The sequence below is a fragment of the Gobio gobio genome (assembly GCF_949357685.1).
Source record: "Gobio gobio genome assembly, chromosome: 7".
In the NCBI taxonomy this organism is placed as follows: domain Eukaryota; kingdom Metazoa; phylum Chordata; class Actinopteri; order Cypriniformes; family Gobionidae; genus Gobio; species Gobio gobio.
The window spans coordinates 44,636,392-44,655,191 of record NC_137103.1 but is presented as its reverse complement, the minus strand read 5'-3'; the positions used below and the strand labels follow the sequence as shown (position 1 = coordinate 44,655,191).

Below are 18,800 nucleotides of genomic sequence, written 5' to 3'. Positions count from 1 at the left end.
AAATAAAAAACGGAAAATATAAAAATAAATACTTATTAATAAACTCTAATGGTATTTTAATGATACTAAAATAACACTGCCTCTGACAAATGGTGCATATATTGAATTCTATGGATATTTATGCACCATATCTGATATTAACCAGTTTTGTAAATGCTGTATATTAATAAATATAGTATATTTTATACACATACTATATTCAGTTGTGCATGTCCATATATTTACATTGCCTTGGCCCTGCTTTAAAATTAATATTTAAAAAGCATAAATAATTTAACTGTTAAATGTAATCTTTAGGAAGTCTTGAAATGAATGTCAATTTCTACAGTATTAAAAAAATATTACTTTTGACTAAATTTACTTGATTGATTTCAATGTTTTAGTTATTAGTATTATGGGATTTTAATATTGGGTGCATGTTGGCATTTGAAAAATATTAACATAGATGCATTTCTAGTCATGGCACCTTTTATTTTTATTTGTTGAATATTGTATCTATGCTAAATTTCTTATTCCCCCCCCCCCCCCCCCCCCTTTGCATTATTAAGGCTTTTTGCCAGTTGGCGGTTCAAGTGCTGCCTGCTGATATCCCATCTGATGTAAAAAGAAAATGAAATCAATAAAGAGAGTCGGATGCTCAGTAGTAGCCGCATCAGGTAAGATCCTCATCATAATTAATTTCATCCCTTAATTATATATGATCTTGTGGGCACATGAGCTTAACACCATCACCTGTGTAAATAGCTCTTAATTCAAAGCATTCTTTAGAGAACAAATGGTGTGTGAATAGTGCTTTCCATGGATGTTATAGTATGTTGGTCCATCAGGATTGGAAGCAATTCAGTTCCGGCTACAGTTTCTGCTACTTATGATCAAAGTTGCACTCCTTCAATAGCTTTTAGGGGGTTCAAGCATTTCTTTGTGCCACTTCCTCCTGTTGTATCAGCACTATACTGCTGTCCTAGACAATGATGGATGAGTAAACCTGTGGTGTAGTTACAGTAATGGTCTGAGTTCCTCTCATTCCTGCTCTCTCTGACCTCGGTGTGGTGTCTGTTTTCTTAGCAGTGGAAGAATAAAGTGAACATGTGCCCGACTCTCCCTGTGACAGAGGGAATGTGATGTTTCCACACTGTAAATGAATGGCTGGTTGTAAAATACTGCTTTGTCAGCATTCAGAAACTGCTCATGTCTGCAGTATCGGAGATGCCCTGTGCATCTGGCTGGAGAAGAGCTGGTTGGATATGCTTACAAAAGATAGGAAGTGGGGGAAAAAATAAATCCATACACCGGCTTTCTTTTTTACTGAATAACACTTTTTTTTTCAGTCTATTTAACAAAATAGGTTTGTCTTCATAAATAATACACGTTTTTAATCCTCTTTCTAACTCTGAATTCAGAATACACATTAAACGCTTTGAGATATTTACACGTTTATACATTAGGAAGGGCACCTGGGCTTTGTACTGTCCCATAAAATGATACGAGTAATATTAATCATAATAATTCTTAATCTTAAATAATAGCACTGTGTTAAATGATACATAATCACTGAGTAAAATGAGTTTTAAATGAATAGTTCACAGAAAAAATGAAATTCTGTCATAATTTACTCATCCTCATGTTGTTTCAAATCTTGACAACTATTTCTTCTGTTTTTATTCACTTCTTCAAGATGGTGAATCTAACTAGAGACTTGTCTTATTTATAAATGAATCAATCAGAAAGATTTTGTAAACATGACCAAAAGATCCCGAATAAGTTGTTCCCAGATCAGGCATTAATTCTACCAGTTTTGGTTTGCTTCCCACGCAAAGTTATAGTATGGCTATGAGACTTGGAATATTGCACACAAATTATGGCATGCTTTTATTTTGGTTTGGGGTCCTTTTGAAGCTTGAAAGCTTCAGCTCCAATTTGAAAATGAATACAATCCTTTAACATGTCTCCTTTTATGTTCCACAGAAGAAAGTCATACGACTTTGCAACAACATGAGGCTGAGTAAATGATGATAGAATTGTCTTTTTTGGGTGAACTGTCCCTTTAACCGTAATGAACCTCAGTGCCCGTCAGTAAGAAAAGCTGATTGTTTAACAGTATTTTTTTTCCTCTTCCATTAGAGATGCAGTTTGTTTGTTTTCAGGCACAAGTTCATATAACAGTTTTGTATAGAAAAAAGAACAATCTTTCACAGCTTCCAGCTACAGTTAGTCAGTGTCTCAAAAAAAAAGAGCAATGGTTCACCTTTACAAAACTGACAGTGAATTGTAGAGACATTGACAGACATCGAAGGCCATGGCATGTGCACAAAGAATCAGTTCTTTCTAGAAGCATGATGCAGAACACAATTTCTTCACAGATGAAGCCGGTCCTTCCTTCAGTGGATGTACTGTAGCTTGTTGTGAGTCAGGAAAAAAGACGCTGTGAAAAAAGTACAAATGAGATGTATTCCACGTCATCAGGCCTGGCCATTGCAAATTCCATGTGATTGTCAAAAGGGAACAGCAGGGGGAAATCATACATGAGGACAGATGGGAGTTTTAAGTGCCACAGCTGACTTTCAGTCAATAAATAATCAATAAATGACAGTTTCGATGATATGTCTCATCATCATGTCCCATGATGTGCGATATGCTGCCAAAACAACGAACAGCTGTCCAGTTTAATGAACATTTATGGTTAATGTATAAAAAAAAGACACTGTTTTATCCCGTACAACAATTCCAGGACGCGTTTTGTTTCAGTAGCTACTTTGTTCACTTATTATGGTGGCTCTCGCAAAAAATTTGAAAAGATGTCCAGGTCATATATCACCAACAAAATAAAGAAAGATTTTATCAAATCTATTTTTTAGCACCATTAAGATTTGTTAAATTGTCATTTTATGCAATATTATTGTGTCAATTAAGCAATTTCCTTCCCTAAATTCTTATTACCATAATGCAATAAATAAATAAATATAATGTTCATTAATGATTGAAACTTTCAATATTTATACTTAATGGTAGAATTAAATATTTACCATTAAGTATATAGAATGTTAAATATTTCTTAAAAAATACTAATATACGATTCAACGTGGAGAATAATGGAATAGGAATTACCATTACATTTAAATTATTTGTTGTGGGATTTTGTGATGGGAACTACAATTCAGGTTTTTAATGTTTTTAAAAGTTTTGTTTTATTTACCAGTATTTTACTTTATTTCTGAATGTAATAATAAAATATGACACATACACCAATGCGACGGAAAATATGCAGTGTTGGGGAGTAACTAGTTACATGTGACTAGATTATGTAATTTAATCACAAAATAAATGTAACTGTAATCAGTTACTGAGAAAAAAAATTGGAATTATGAAAATGTTAAACGATTACAAAGGGGGGTTACATCTGAATATGTTCTGTATTCAGCTAGGATATGTTAAATAATATTAATTTGTTGCTTTGCCTGTTTTTGATGTGCACGATGCCTCCTGCCATTTTAAGGCCGTTTAGTAAAGCAATGCTAATTTGCTATTCTGATGCTTTTGATTGGTTCTCGCTTGAATTTGCAGTGCACCACGTCTGCCAAATACATCAATCCACATTGCCTGCAAGCTTTAGGCTACAACCAGTCTGAGAGTTGCCACCATGGCAAGTGATAAAAATGCGTTTCATTGCTAATTTAATCAGTTACATTACTTGAATAAAGTAATTGAAATGGTTACATTACTTATTACATTCTTAATAGGGTAACTTGTAATCTGTAACCTATTACATTTCCAAAGTAACCTTCCCAACGCTGCAATATGGTACATACCAAAAAAACTAATGCGTCCCGATGGGTTACAGAGAATTTGGTGCGTGTAAAGGTACTTAAAAATGTCACAATGCAAACAAATCCTTATTGATCCCAAAATAAGCATCATTTTCATTGTGCAATTTTTGGATTTTTAGTGTGAAATGTGATCTGGACATATTTTTGTGAGATTTACCCATTAATGTTTGTTAAGTTTTAGTTTTTACAGCCATATATCATGACATCGTAATCTGAGATTGTATGCTGAAAAGGTTTCCAGCTTGGGCTTTGAAGCTCCTGTTGAAGTAAATGTCATAGTTTTGGTGTTTCAGTAGATGTATCAGTCTTGAACTACAGCAGACGGCAGTTTAGCTTAGAAATCCTCGTCTAGTCTGTGATTTTTAGAAAGGCAAGCGCCTTGCACCCATTGGGATGGGCAGGCTTAAGACAAAAAGAAACACAGCCATGGAAACAAAAAGATGGCCATATCGCATAAGCCTGAGCTTTGCTTGTAGCTGTGGGTCATGTTTGGTGCTTAGTGCTTCACAGTCTCGCTCATGACAGCTTGTGTACTCATCTGCACGCCCTGTTCTTTTAGTATCACCCTGTCTCTGCGTTAGATGATGCTACACAACATCTGTTTTTATATGCTCAGAGCTGTAATAAATGTCCAGTGTGAAAAAGACTCTAGGGACTGTTTAATAATCGTTTGTCATCTGCTATATGTCATTTATAGACCTTTACTGTTCATTATTTCAATTGAGACCTAATGATTTGCTGACTTATTGGACAAGTCTTGGCTTCTAGCCTTCTACCTTGAGCTATAGAGAGACAAGAGACCCCAAAGATGAAGTAAAAGGCAGTGGGCGAATATATATTTATATCTAGCGCAATATATATCTAGCACCTTTGGCGGTCACGCTATTGCATTCATTGTCGTCTCATTACCAAATCTGCAGATCTGCTACTAAGTAGCTCATCCATCAGTGCTTAGAAACTGAGTCCAAAAGGTTAAAGGCATTGAATTCTCTTGGAGGGGAAAAAATCCCTATGATAAATCACAGGTGCTTGGTGAATTTCCTATTGAATTAATGACTGGTATTCATCATGGAGAAAAGGCGGAAAAAAAGGAAATCGTGGAGGTGGGTGTCTGTTTTGAAGGGGGTCTATAAGCTATGCATTAGTTAAACCGCCGAATGATGGTCGCTGCTAACGTTGTGCTGTAATGGGTCTCTGCGTAGATGTGTTACGATATAGAAGAAATCTTCAGCAAATGTGGGCTGAAAGCGGCTCAGAGTCTGTCTGGAGGTTCTTATTGGTTTAAGTGCTTCTCAAAGTGCAGTTGATCAACATCTTCCTTCTAAGCTGCAAGCCAAATTGCCGTGAGCCGAGGTTACGGATGCGCTCGAGATCAAAAGAAGTGGTTTTGAACGTGGCTTTGAAGCGCCAGACTGTATGCAGATTCCTTCCTTTGTTTTAGCCCTCTGCATGCTGGGCTGCGTGTCTGCCGGGCAGTACCACAGAGGGCAGAGGCGGATCATTTATCACTGCATATTGCCTGATTAAGGAAAATTAAAGTAGGCTGCTGTGGGCTGGCTAATTGCTTAGATAACAAGTTCAAGCAGCTAGACTTTCGGAAAGCGTGTTTGTTTGGGCTTGGGAGAGAAAAACGAGGGTTTTGCAAACAGACGAAAGAACTGCATTACGGTAGAGATTTGTAGGTTACAGTTTTAACGTTAGATGACACTTTCCACGAATAGGGTACAGTATATTGCCTGAAACTACAGCATTTATTCAACAAATGATGAATTAAAGGATTAGCTCACTTCAAAATGAAAATTTCCTTATATTTTACTCACCCCCATCTCATCCAAAATGTTGATGACTTTCTTTCTTCAGTCGAAGGAAAACGATCCAGGATTTTTCTTCATATAATGGTTTTCAATTGCAACCAATAAATCAATGCAATTCAAAAGCGCTTTGAAGAGCTTCAGAGACTTAGACGAGGAATAGGGTCTTATCTAGCAAAACGATTGGTCATTTTAATAAAAAAAAAAAAAAATGAATATACTTTTTAACCTAAATTGCTCATCTTGCGCTGCTCTACGGCCGCCAGTGATTGCGCAATGAAGTCGAAAACGTCATACTAGACGTAGGCGAAAGAACCGCCCCCGTATTTACAAAGTGCACATGCGAAGACTAATGCAAACAGCCTTTAGCAAAAAAAGGTGAAACAACGATGTCGGATGATTTTGAAGTTGAAGAAGGAGTGTTTTTTGGTAAAGGGCATTATTAGTCGTATGCGTATTAGGCGCATTAGTCCTCGCACGTTTGGTTGGGGCGGTGATTGGGCAATCACTGGCGGTCGCAGAGAAGCGCAAGATGAGCAATTTAGGTTAAAAAGTATATTAATTTGCAATTTTTGGGGAAAATGACCAATCGTTTCACTCCTCGTCTGGGATCGTGCAGAGTGTCTGAAGCCCTTCAAAACGCTTTGAAACTGCATTGATTTGGACCTTCAACATTTTGGTCGCAATTGAAAACCATTATGTGAAGAAAAATCCTGGAATGTTTTCCTGAAAGACATAAACATTTTGGATGAGATGGGTTGTGAGTAAATTATCAGGACATTTTCATTTTGAAATGAAATTATCCTTTAACCGTCAAAAAGAGGTCAAATTTAACATATTTTCTAAATTGTATTGGAATGAGTCTAAATAGTTTATACGCAGATTTTGTTATTGTCTTTGAATAGACATACACATTTAATTTATCAAAATGCAGTGATATTCCAAAATATTATTACAATTTCAAATGACTGTTTTCTATTTGAATATATTTTAACATTTAATTTATTTCTGTGATGACTAAGCTAAATTTTCAGCATAATTACTCCAGTTTTCAGTATCACATGATCCTTCAGAAATCATTCTAATATGTTGATTTGGGGCTCAATAAAATGTTGAGAACAGTTGTGCTGCTTAATATTGTTTTTGTGGAAATTGATATTTTTTCAGGATTCTATGAATAGAAAGTTTATAAGAATAACAGTTATCTGAAATAGAAATCTTTTGTAACATTATGTCTTCAATATCACTTTTGATCAATTTAATGCATCCTATAATAATAGTCATATAAACAATTATTATTATTATATTAAATAAAATATTTATGTCTGATGCTTAACATCACAGGATGTTAAAGTGTACCCTATTCGTGGAAAGTGTTTCCCACCTATTCTGCTGGATCTATTCTCATATATAAAGCAATACAATAATTTCCCTGAACAATCACTGAATCATCTTTGCTTCTCAGCTGTTTCTCTTGGGCCATTTTCCAATTATGTGGTGTAGATCTACCTTATTCCCTCTTGTTCCACTAATTAAACAATTGAAGTCAAACTTCTCATTAATCATGTTTCTTAATGAACAAGTTCATACCCCCTAGTAATACTACCACTAAATATCACTCATACTCAACAAATGTGGGAACACAGAGCCTTGTACAGGGCTAATGGAGGTGTGGTTTTGTGTATGTAATGCTGTAATGTGTGCTGCGCTTCAGTATCTCACTGTAAGCTCAGACTAATATGATCAACTTTATCTTCAAAGGACCGAGGTGGTATTTTAGGTTTAAATGTTCTCTTTGAGCGCTCAAGGTCTCGTGAAAATATACAAACACTGTTTAAGCAGCATAAGCAACTAATAAAACTAGTGGGTGAATCTTATGAAACTGGTCAAGAACATGTCCCGATCATATTTCACACCAAAATAATCAAATGATTAAAATAAGAAATTGTATTTTGCCTAAAGAAAATGAAGCTTGTTTTAGGACTATTAATGTATTTTAACAACTTAAGCACAGTTACTTAAACTTAAATCGTCATACTCGTAATTGTATTGTACTGTAATTATTATTAATGTAATGCAAAAAACAAACAAAACTATTTTAATCTTTGTTGTAAAGTATAATATGAGAGTAATTGTTGTACTTGTATTCTTGATGATTTAAATGTTTTTGTTTTATTAATTAATTTGTTTATTTGTAATAATTTAATCTTATTTTGATATTTAATAATTTGGTAGTTTAATATTGTTTAATACTTTCATTAGTGAGAATCTAATGAGAATCCCTGTGAATAATGGCAATTACAAAATAACGTTTGTATTCATTAAAGTAATTTTGGGGGAAAATATAAAATGAGCATTGGGGTGGGGGTCATTTTTTATGAAGAAAAACGCACAAAATCATAGCGTCCTAAAATAGACGTTATATACAAACGTAATAAAGAATATTTTCTTTATGCAAACTATTTTCTTCATTTATTTCTTTTGATTTTGGAGTGAAATATTTCATGAGGTTCACCAGAGTATAAACTCATCACAGGAGAAAAATGTGTTCTCAGTGAAAGACAAACTGTTATGATTCTGCCAAGGACTTTTATGTGTGTGTGTGTGTGTGTGTGTGTGTGTGTGTGTGTGTGTGTGTGTGTGTGTGTGTGTGTGTGTGTGTGTGTGTGTGTGTGTGTTTGAGTGTACAGTATGTATGTGAGTCCACGTCCCATGTATCTCAGCTTGTCCAGCCGTCTCAGTTTGCCAGAGGAATTGTGCTCCTGCCAGTCAGTCTCTCTCTGTCATAAGGTGGGCCGTCCCCTGTGCCGACAGCCGTGGCGCACATCGCATCGGTGTCCCTCCCTTTAGCTCTGGAGGGTTTCTATGACGACGCCTGACCATTGAGGCACTCCCGCCGCAAGCACTGCGCAGGCTTCCACCAGTCCCCGCTGTGGCACCGACAGATGGTGCAGTCGTCCACCTTCACTTCAATGCCAGCTGGGATGATTGTGGTTCCAGCGAAGCAATTTGGACCTGTCACATGGGGAAAAGAAGGAGATTTTAAGGAAGGAGGAATGAGCGAGAGCTCACAGGAGCCTCTTTTGGAGAGATTGCCGGAGCGACTCACGGGAGTTTTGAAAGCGGAACAGACGTATGGATGTTTTTCACGGGCATGCACCGATGGGCTTGTTTTTGTAACACTAAAGCTCTTTTGCTCCTCTTTCTTCCTCTCTTCCTCCCCCTCACACACCCATCCTCTCACTGGGATGCTTTGCATTCTAATGCACCACAAGCTGCAGGGGCTGCTGAACAGCCATGTTGGCACTAAGTGTGATCTGAGCACGCTCCACTCATTATTCTCTTCTATTGTGGCCTTGTAGACCATTGTAGAGCTATGCAGAAAAACAAAAAAATCTTGAATTAATTACATGATATGCTGATTAATCAATCAAATAACCATAGATTGTAACAAAAAAAATCTATTTCAAATAAATGCTGCTCTTTTGACCAAATTTCATCAAATAATCCTGAAATAAGTTTCCACAAAAACATTAAGCAGCACAACTGTTTTCAACATTGATATAATAAGAAATGCTTCTTGATCATGTGACACTGAAGACTGGAGTAATGATGCTGAAAATTCAGCTTGGCCATCATAAGAATAAATTACATTTTAAAATATTATATTCAAAAAGAAAAGATATTTTAAATTTAAATAATATTTAGTATTGGTGTTTTTTTTACTGTATTTTTGATCAAATAAATGCAGATTCTGTGCACACTTGGACTGCATTTGCATGGCATTTTAAAAGAAAAATTATTGCTTTGGTCTGACTGAAATTAGACTCTTCTCTTTTTTTACGCTATTTACTGAGAAAACTATGGAAGCTTGTTTCTGCCACTGAATAAAAAAGGTAATTGCAACTTTTTATCTCTCAATTCTAACTTTTTTTCCCTCGCAATTGCAAGTTTACATTTTGCTATTCTGACTTTTTTAAACTCACAATTGCGAGGGAAAAAAAGTCAGAATTGTGAGATAAAAAGTTGCAATTACCTTTTTTTGAATTTTTATTCAGTCCTCAGAATTGTACTTTATAGCTCGCAATTGCGAGTTTATATCTCACAATTCTGAGAAAAGAAACCATAATTGCGAGGAAAAAAAGTCAGAATTGTGAGAAATAAAGCCAAAATTGCGAGAGACAAACTCGCCATTGCAAGAAAATCTGAATTGCAAGGAACAAAGTCAGAATTGTGAGATATAAACTTGCAATTGCGAGAAATAGTCAGAATTGTGAGATATAAACTCACAATTGCAATTAGTCAGAATTGCGAGATATTAACTTACAATTGTGAGGAAAAAAAGTCAGCATTGTGAGAAATAAATTCTCAATTGCGAGAAATAGTCAGAATTGCGAGATATAAACTCACAATTTTGAGGAAAAGTCAGAATTGCAAGAAAAAAAGCAGAAATATGAGTTTATATTTCGAATTTCTGTGAAAAAAAAAAATCCTAATTATCTTTTACATTTTCTTATTCCGTGGCAGAAACAAGCTTCTATTGTAAATCCCCCAAAGCAAGATAAATGAAATACTAACATTGGTGTGTGCCATGTAAACGTGTGATATGGACATATTTGGCTGTTACATTTTACTGCTTCTTTAGTCTCTCATGCCATGAGTGCCACTTTAAGATGGTGTGCTGACATCATACTTGCACTCAATCAAGCTGTAAGGATGCGTAATGTGAACTGCTCCTTTTACTCATTTTGTGCTCTCTAGTTTGGGGAGATGATCAGAATGATAAGCTGAATAAGAAATTATATAAAACAATGCATATTTTCATTTGGTCAACAGCACTGTTAAAACTACAGAGACTGTGTTTTTCAATTAAAAGGGTCTACTATGATAACTTACAAGAACAGTTTAATTTTTATGCAATTCCTCAATTCCTTCCCCAATGAGCAAATATTAGTGGCCTGCTGTGGATTAAACCCCAAGCGGTTGGTATAATTGCTTAGCAAATATCTTTGCGTTTTTTGTCCATATTTATCTATGTAATTTAGCAAGGATCATTTATAAATTATAGAAAATCAAAAATGGAGTAGACTGCCTCAATGTGTAGAATTAATTCCTGTAATCAGTTTGTGAATTTTTTTTTTTTTTATCATAACATTAAAAGCTGAGCACAGCCACATTTGTCAATGTTTCTGAAGATTATTTTATGTGTATAAACAATTGACATAAAGGCATCAAGTTCTCTTAGAATTTCCCTTCATATAGCTTCCATATTGCGCAATACAACTGTTTGATCGGTGAGTGAAATTCTTTGTGAGTGAAATAATTCTGTCTCTGTTACAGCACTTGACCTCTGGTGACCTCAAAGTGGACTGATGCTGCAATCAGTGGTAATCATGTAAGATCATCATTATATGTTTGGCTGTATATTATCTTAAAGGGGTCCTTCTATGATTTTTCAAATGTTTAACTTTCTTTAGTGTGTAATGCTTTGAGCATGAAAAAGATCTACAAAGATACAAAGCACAAAGTCCACTCCAAAGGGAGTTATTCTCTATATCAGAGCGCACTGTTTCGGAACTCCCTAAAACACCTCAATCGTAGTCTTGAGTTTTCTTTCAGTAATGTACACGTAATAATATTCCTCATTTAAATAATTCCCACTCAAATCATATGCAAAAAAAGGGATGAGGCCTGGTTGAGTCTCATTAGTAGAGAGTTGAAACTTGTGGCTATGGTAAGGATCGTGATATATCCGAGAAACACTCGAAGCGGTTGACCAATCACAACACACTGGTCCAGCCAACCAATCAGAGCTCATTACGCCTTTCGGCTTCAAAGAGACCATGGGCCTCATTTATGAAATGTTGCGTAGAACTAGAAACCGTCTTTCATTTGATATTTCAATAATTTCTCAAATGTACATGCGTGTGATTCAGAGAACAAACGTGCGTACACATCTCTTCCAGATGTGAAATTTCTAAATTGCAAATGATTTTGACATTGTGTGCAGCTGAATTGTTTCAGACCTCCGCGTTTTAAACAATGCCTATTGTCATTAACGTATGAGCACCAGTCAACAACCAAATCCTTTACTTGAGAATGGCGAGCGGCAAGAATTGCCAAATAGCTACAGTACTCAGACTCTGCCACAAGGAAAAGTGCGTACGTCTGCTTAGACCCTGACGTGATGCTAAGCAGTGAACGTTGGTGTGGATTTTTGTTCAAATCTGTATGTACGCATGTTTTATAAATAAGGCCCCGGAATTAAACAGAACATTACTGACAGGTGCTGCAACGATGTAAAATATGTGAAAAATAAGGTGTTTTTTTGAACATTCAAGCATATAAACCAAGCGGCAACCTTCCGCAGTTTCTCTTGAAGCCAATACGGAAGTGACTTAAACTGCAATTCATCGACTGGCTTCTAGAGACAGGCTCCAAAAGGAAGCAGAATCTCATTGAGCCCCATGTTAACATGCCCAACTTTACAGCAGAAAAAAAAAACATGTTTACAGCCTGGTACAAATTGCTGTTTTGGTCTGTACGGCTAATTTTGCCCTTCATGACAACAGTGAGGGGGTGAATTTTTTTATAACTCATTCGTTTACATTATAAAAAGCCTTAAAGTTCTGCATAAAGGGATAGTTCACCCAAAAACGAAATTGTTATGTTTATCTGCTTACCCCCAGGGCATCCAAGATGTAGGTGTCTTTGTTTCTTCAGTAGAACACAAATGAAGATTTTTAACTCCAACCGTTGCAGTGTGATAGTCGTATAATGCATGCCAATGGGGATATTTTAGAGTATGAGAGCAATGAGAGTAAAAACACATAGACAAACGAATCCTTATTAAACCATGCGGCTCGTGGTGACACATTGATGTCTTAAAGGTCCCATGGCATGAAATTTTCATTTTATGAGGTATTTCAACATTAATATGAGTTCCCCTAGCCTGAATATTGTCCCCAAGTGGATAGAAATGTTGATCGGTGTAAACCCGAGTTCTGGCTGTCTCTCTCTGCCTTTGAGAAAATGACAGGCCAGACGAGCCAATCCTGAAGTCTCCTGGTTTGACGTCCAAGCAGGAACGGTTTCCTCCCTTTCCTCCGCCCAGAGAATCTGGCACGCCCATGCAAACGCTCGAGAGATCATTAACGTTACTTGTGAACGAGTGAACTGGCAGTTTCTCAGTGTTTGGATGTACAAATGAAAACAGAAGTCTTTCTTCAGTTCCTTCTGATCTGTGATCATTGATTTCTGATGTGTAGCTAATTATTTATTATTCGTGCACACGCTGCGGCTTCTCTCTCTCCCGACAGAACGGTGTTTTCGTGTTTTCTATCTTGTGAGTCAGTGTTTTGTACGTCCTCGTCGCGTCTATCTGTTCTAAAATGTGCATACAGTCTTTTCTGTTTAACATCAGCAGTAACATCTTTAGAGATAAACCTCACACACGCCGAAGCTCGGCCTTCAACATCCCCGACCCCCAGTACTGCATCTGGCCCACAGCGGAGGCACCAAACGCGGCGTGAGATTAAGCAGAAGGGGGGTAAGCGTGAGGGTATCTGGGCTAGGCTAGCCAGCTTTCCCCACAATAAACTGGATTACATTCGATTACTGCTGTTGTGTCTTTGTTTGCGCTGTGTAAGTTACTCAATGCGCATCACTGACGCTATTCATATGATTGGAACATATCTAGAAATAATGCTTTAATCAAACTTACTAACTCGTTCATCTCGCTGTAATGGTACATTGCATGTGTTACAAAGTTGGTAGAATAATGATGAAGAGGACTCGGTGTGACTGGGACTCGTGTTTATTCAGAACTCTCAGATACAAACACAATAAACTCGCGCTGACAGACAGCGCTCTCATAACTCAGTAGTTACTATAAATAACTTTGTTAGCAATCGCTCCGTCTCCGTGATGTCCTGTTCGCGAACGAATCATTCTTTTGAATCGGTTCTTTTTAGTGAACCGAACCAGTTCACCAAATCGGACTGAATCGTTCTAAACGGTTCGCGTCTCGAGTCAGCGCTGATCCATAATTTACTAACTTTCTGACATGAGTGACAGCCCCTCTGACTAGAAATAAACTAATAACCTGAAGTATATTCTAGTAACTACAACAGTTCACCCTGAACTGAGACGTGCTGAGAGAACTGATGTGAAGTGAACACAGGTCCATCTGTCTCTGGCAGACTCGTGCCTGCTCGTGCCTCGTTAAACCACGCCCCCTCCGCTCATTTAAAATGCAAAGATGTCAGCCAATCACAACAGTGGGCGTTTTTCCTGAAGTCTCACAGCAGACACGCCTCTTGAAGCAGGGCAGTCAGCCACAGGGCAAACAGCAGTATAGAAAAAATGCCTTTTATTTCTAAATTATGACATTTTATGATGTAAAAATCATACTAACAATATAAGTACACCTCAGGAAACACTATAAAATAATAGAAAAATGCCATGCCATGGGACCTTTAAGACACGAAACGATCGGTTTCTGCGAGAAACCAAACAGTATTTATGTTTTGTTTTTTTTTACCTCTTATCAGACGAATGTCATCTAGTATTCCCAGCGCCATAACTTCCGGCGAATAAGGTCAAAATACTGCCGTGATCAAAGAAATAAATACGTAGATGCCTCATTCGACCGGTCCGCGCAGGCACTAATGAGGAATCTATGTATATATCTATGATTGTGCCAGTATTTTGCATGTATTTTGACCCTATTTGCCGGAAGTGATGGCACGGGGACGGCTGATGCAGAGCCAAAGAAAAAAATGAAATACATTCTTGAATATGGATATTTTTCTTACACAAACGCATCGATTCACTTCAGAAGGCCTTTATTAACACCCTGGAGCCGCGTGGAGCACGTTATTTGACGGACAGATACATTTTTTTTATGTACTTCAAAAACAGAGCAACTATTACTGCTAACATAATGCTTGGATTAGCCAGAAGATTTTTAATATAACTCAGATTTTATTTGTCTGAAAGAAGAATGTCATATACACCTCGGATGACTTGAGGGTGAGTAAATCATTGGCTAATTTTCATTTTTGGGTGAACGATCCCTTTAAGGGCGTGGCCACTTTGAGTGACAGGTGGATAGCCATTTATCTGCAGTCTGTTAGTCATTGCGTCACCTCAGCTCCGCCCACGTCCCGCTTCTTTGCCCATTTTCTTCTATACGGGAGTGACGCACGATGACGCGCTGCCAAGATGGCAACAGCCAGCTCGTCCCTACTTTATGCTTCAAAGCTGCTCTTCAGAATCCTATGGGTGACGTCACGGACACTACGTCCATATTTTTTTACAGTCTATGATATAAACCTATTCTAGTAGACCCCAAGAAACTAAATCAAGACTTTGAAAAGGGGCATAATAGGTCCCATTTAAAGTTTCTGCACTTTAGATTAAAATCAGCTTTTTTTGATCATAATTTGTGTGATGGCTTTATGAAAAAAAATGATATTATGCATATACAGACACCAGCCACTGGCCAATCAGAACTTATAAAGACTGTGAACATTGTAGTTGAAGACTTTGTAAACAGCAATTTCATCTATAAGGGCCAGACAGCATTTTCTTTATAAATGTGGTGGCACTATTTATGATTATTTGTAAATGAGATCTGAATTTGTGAAACGTCCACTCGGAAGAAGTGTATTCAACATTCTCAGCCCAATAAAAATCAGCATTTACAGAAGTAATGTTTCAGCATATATGGAAGGCCATTCTTGATGACAAGCAAGTCCTTGAAAAGTACTTCTGGTTTGATGTGGCAGTATTTCCTGAAATATAGTCTTCACTCTATGTCAGTAAAAGTCAGTGGTGCCACACATTTCAAAAAGAGTTCAAGCTTCATGACCTCCCTTTTACTGGGGGAGAAAACAACTAGATTGCCTTTTAACCACATCACAGACATGTTAATAGACTTGCAATAGGGCGCAGGGTTAGCGGTGCACAAATTGCTTTACTGCCTACAATATTCTGCATGCTCCTAAGAGACCCGAAGGAGTCTTACATGCACTCAAATATTTGATTTCCATCAGTAAAAATTATGAGCTGTTGGCAAAAGTGCAAAAGCAACCGCTCAAGGGTGGTGAAACAGAGGTGTGTGACTACTAGCCTAGCCAAGAGCTGTTTTTCATCATCCTATAGAGAAGAGCGACACTAGTGCAAGGACACCTTGGCCAGGTGGACAGGTACCAAACAGATAACAGATAAGATCATGCTTGATGTTATTCCTTAATGACCGGGACATCAGTTTTAAGATTAATAGTTTATTAAGATCACGTCCTTGATTACAAGCTACAACATCATCATGCATTGAACGTGATAAGGTTGTAAGATGCCGTTTGCATTAGTATCGTCATAATTGGCAGTTAAACAGTTTATGCCCCATACAATGGTATTTGAGTATTATTTATATACTATTATCGTATTTATTAATATTTTAAATTAAAGTTGTGGCCAAAAGTGATGTCCAGCCTAGAAAAATTGATGATCACCCCGTTGTTCAAAAATTATTAAACTTGTGTTAAAGATTTTGTAAGCATATTGCATAGTTGTGCTTGGAGTCAATGGTTTTATTTGTGATAATGCAATGAAAAATTGTGAAGACGTCATTTTTGACCAGGCTGTAAAGCCAAGAAATTATGAACACATGCAAAAACAAAAGAGAATCAACAAAATATTAATAACTGATTATGTTGTGGTCAGGTTTTCCTGTGAGCTTTTTTTTTTCTCTTTTTCTCGTTTTTTTGCCTAATAATTTTGTCATAAAAATACCTATATTTAAAAATAAATATAAAATATTTATAAACCAGATTTTGATGGTTTAATCGAACTTGTAGGGTCATTAAGAGCAAATATCCTCTCAGGACATCACTTTTGGCCACTACTCTAGCTTTTATTATCAGTGTTGGATAGTTATTTTTTTAAAGTAATGCGTTATAATATTGCATTACTTCCTAAAAAGTAACTAATTGCGTTACTTAGTTAATTTTTATGGAAATAAGTGCCTTGCATTACTTTTTCTCACCTGGGATGAGCCAATGCAATCTCACAAGCAATTCGTATACGTATTTTACGAGGTGGCTAATTCGTACAAATTCATACAACCTCATTCGTACGTTTTCGTACGATTTGTCTAGACCCCAGTGATGGGTAGGTTTAGGGGCGGTGTTAAGGGGTGGTCCTTCCTGAGGCTGCTTTTTGAAAAATTAGCCACCTTGTAAAATACACACAAATTGCCGTGAGATCGGGTTGACTGGGCATGCTTGTTTGTTTTTTAACAAAATAAATTCACGCCTGTACAGTAGAGGGTGTAGCGCAAACAAACCCATTCTGGATTTCATAATAATAGGAAAAACAAAAACGTTAGCACTTCACTATTTTTATCCGTTCTGAGGAATACTGCATCTATTTTTGTGCAAGCGAGGTGAGTTAATGCCTGCTCACATTTAGTCTAGAACTGCAATAACCATCATGTTTACTCAGTGCACACAACACCTCTGCACCTTTACTCCTTATTTCTCTCAACATGGGGACTGGAGAGATATCAGTCTGTAAATGAGGAAACAAGTAAGTAAGGCTTCATTTATATAGCACCTTTTAAAAGCGGTGTTTACAAAGTGCTTTACAGAAGGGAAATTCACTGAAAAAAGCACACACATAGAAATAAGATGATAAAATGAGATGCAATAAATATAATAAAATCAATAAAATATGAATATGTGCATTCACAGAAAAGAAAAACATGTCTTATTTACTTATTTGAAAAAGTAACTTGGATATTTTGTTGTAAATTTAAAAGTAATGCGTTACTTGTTACTCGAAAAAAGTAATCTGATTACGTAACTCGCGTTACTTGTAATGCATTACCCCAACAGTGTTTATTGTAATATTTTCAGTTTTAATTTAAGTTTTAGTAATTTTATGTGCTTTTGTAATTTGTATTATTTTTTTTTATTAATATTTCTATTTAGCTAATTAGTAGACTAATTTTAGTAATTCAACGTTTTACGAGTTTTTCATCAACAATTTATATTTTATTTTATACTTCCTAACCAGGAAGTGAAATCTCTGAATTATATCATATTGGTTTATTTTGACACATACTGTTATTTAAATTTGAACTATGATATGATAAACATTTGACATCTTGCGCTTCAATCTCATATATCAAATAACAGAAGGCATAAAATCACATCGACATTTCAGCTCTTATGTTGAACAGGGAATGCAAAAACCACCAAGTGATTACTTTTGTCTCCCAACAAAGGTCTTCTCACAAGCGTCCTTATTTTTTTAAGTCCTCTTTCAGTTCACCCAAAACTTAACTGAGTGAAAATGGCAGTTGGCTTTGGTTGTACCCGACCTCGAAGGTCATTTTGGTTCACTTAAGCTGTAATTGTCAAAATGATTCACTTTCATGCAGCAAACCCTTGAGTCTTTTTTTAGTAACTTCTATAGTGGCAAAATTGTGAAAATAAAGTGAACCTTTGCTTTCACAATGCACAGAAGAAGAGAACCAGTGGGCTTCAAGTGAGTGCAACTCAGGGCACTTCCTGAGATGAAGTCTGCAGATTTGTAAACCAAATTGCAAACCATTGAGACTGCTAAAAACACTAGCATGAGTCCAATGCATGCTTGTAGTATGCGACTACAGACAGTGCATCTCTTTCACATACATGTATACATGTCATAATCTATAAATAAACTTTACTTACTTATTTACTTGCATGCACTTTTTTGTTTTATTTTGATTAATTTTGCAGCTTTAAATTCACCCTGTTCTTCAAATGTTCTTTCTGCATTCAGAACATAGTCATTATCATAGGTGAAGTTACTCTGTTGCAGTGGAGGCCCACGCCATTGCCCTCAGATTAGCTTGCAACCTACAAGCATGCAATTTCTATGGTAACTACTGAAGCCACTGAGAGATGGTTGCCCACGATTGGCTCACCCACATAGAAACGTGGCCTGTTGTCTTTCAGGCAGTGCACAAACTGAGCTTAGTATTGCTGGACAAAGTTCTTGTTAACATGGGCTGGATCCAAGTCTGCATCAAGTGCCAAGGTTTAGAGGCATAATTTTGTAATTAGCAATCAAAAGCAAGCCAGCACATCACTATTTCTTGAGGCTATTTTTGAGT

General features: G+C 36.7%; 1 protein-coding gene across 1 annotated transcript in view; it reads right to left on the bottom strand.

The window, feature by feature from the left end:
* Positions 1 to 8,498: 8,498 nt before the first annotated feature.
* The window catches only part of vwc2l (von Willebrand factor C domain containing 2 like), a gene marked incomplete at both ends in the record, with an annotated part of 35,517 nt that continues 25,215 nt past the window's right edge, over positions 8,499 to 18,800 (bottom strand). Inside the window, one exon of the mRNA XM_079822544.1 lies at positions 8,499 to 8,650. Within this exon, the coding sequence (XP_079678670.1) occupies positions 8,499 to 8,650 (152 nt within the window). The remainder of the gene's footprint in view (positions 8,651 to 18,800) is intronic.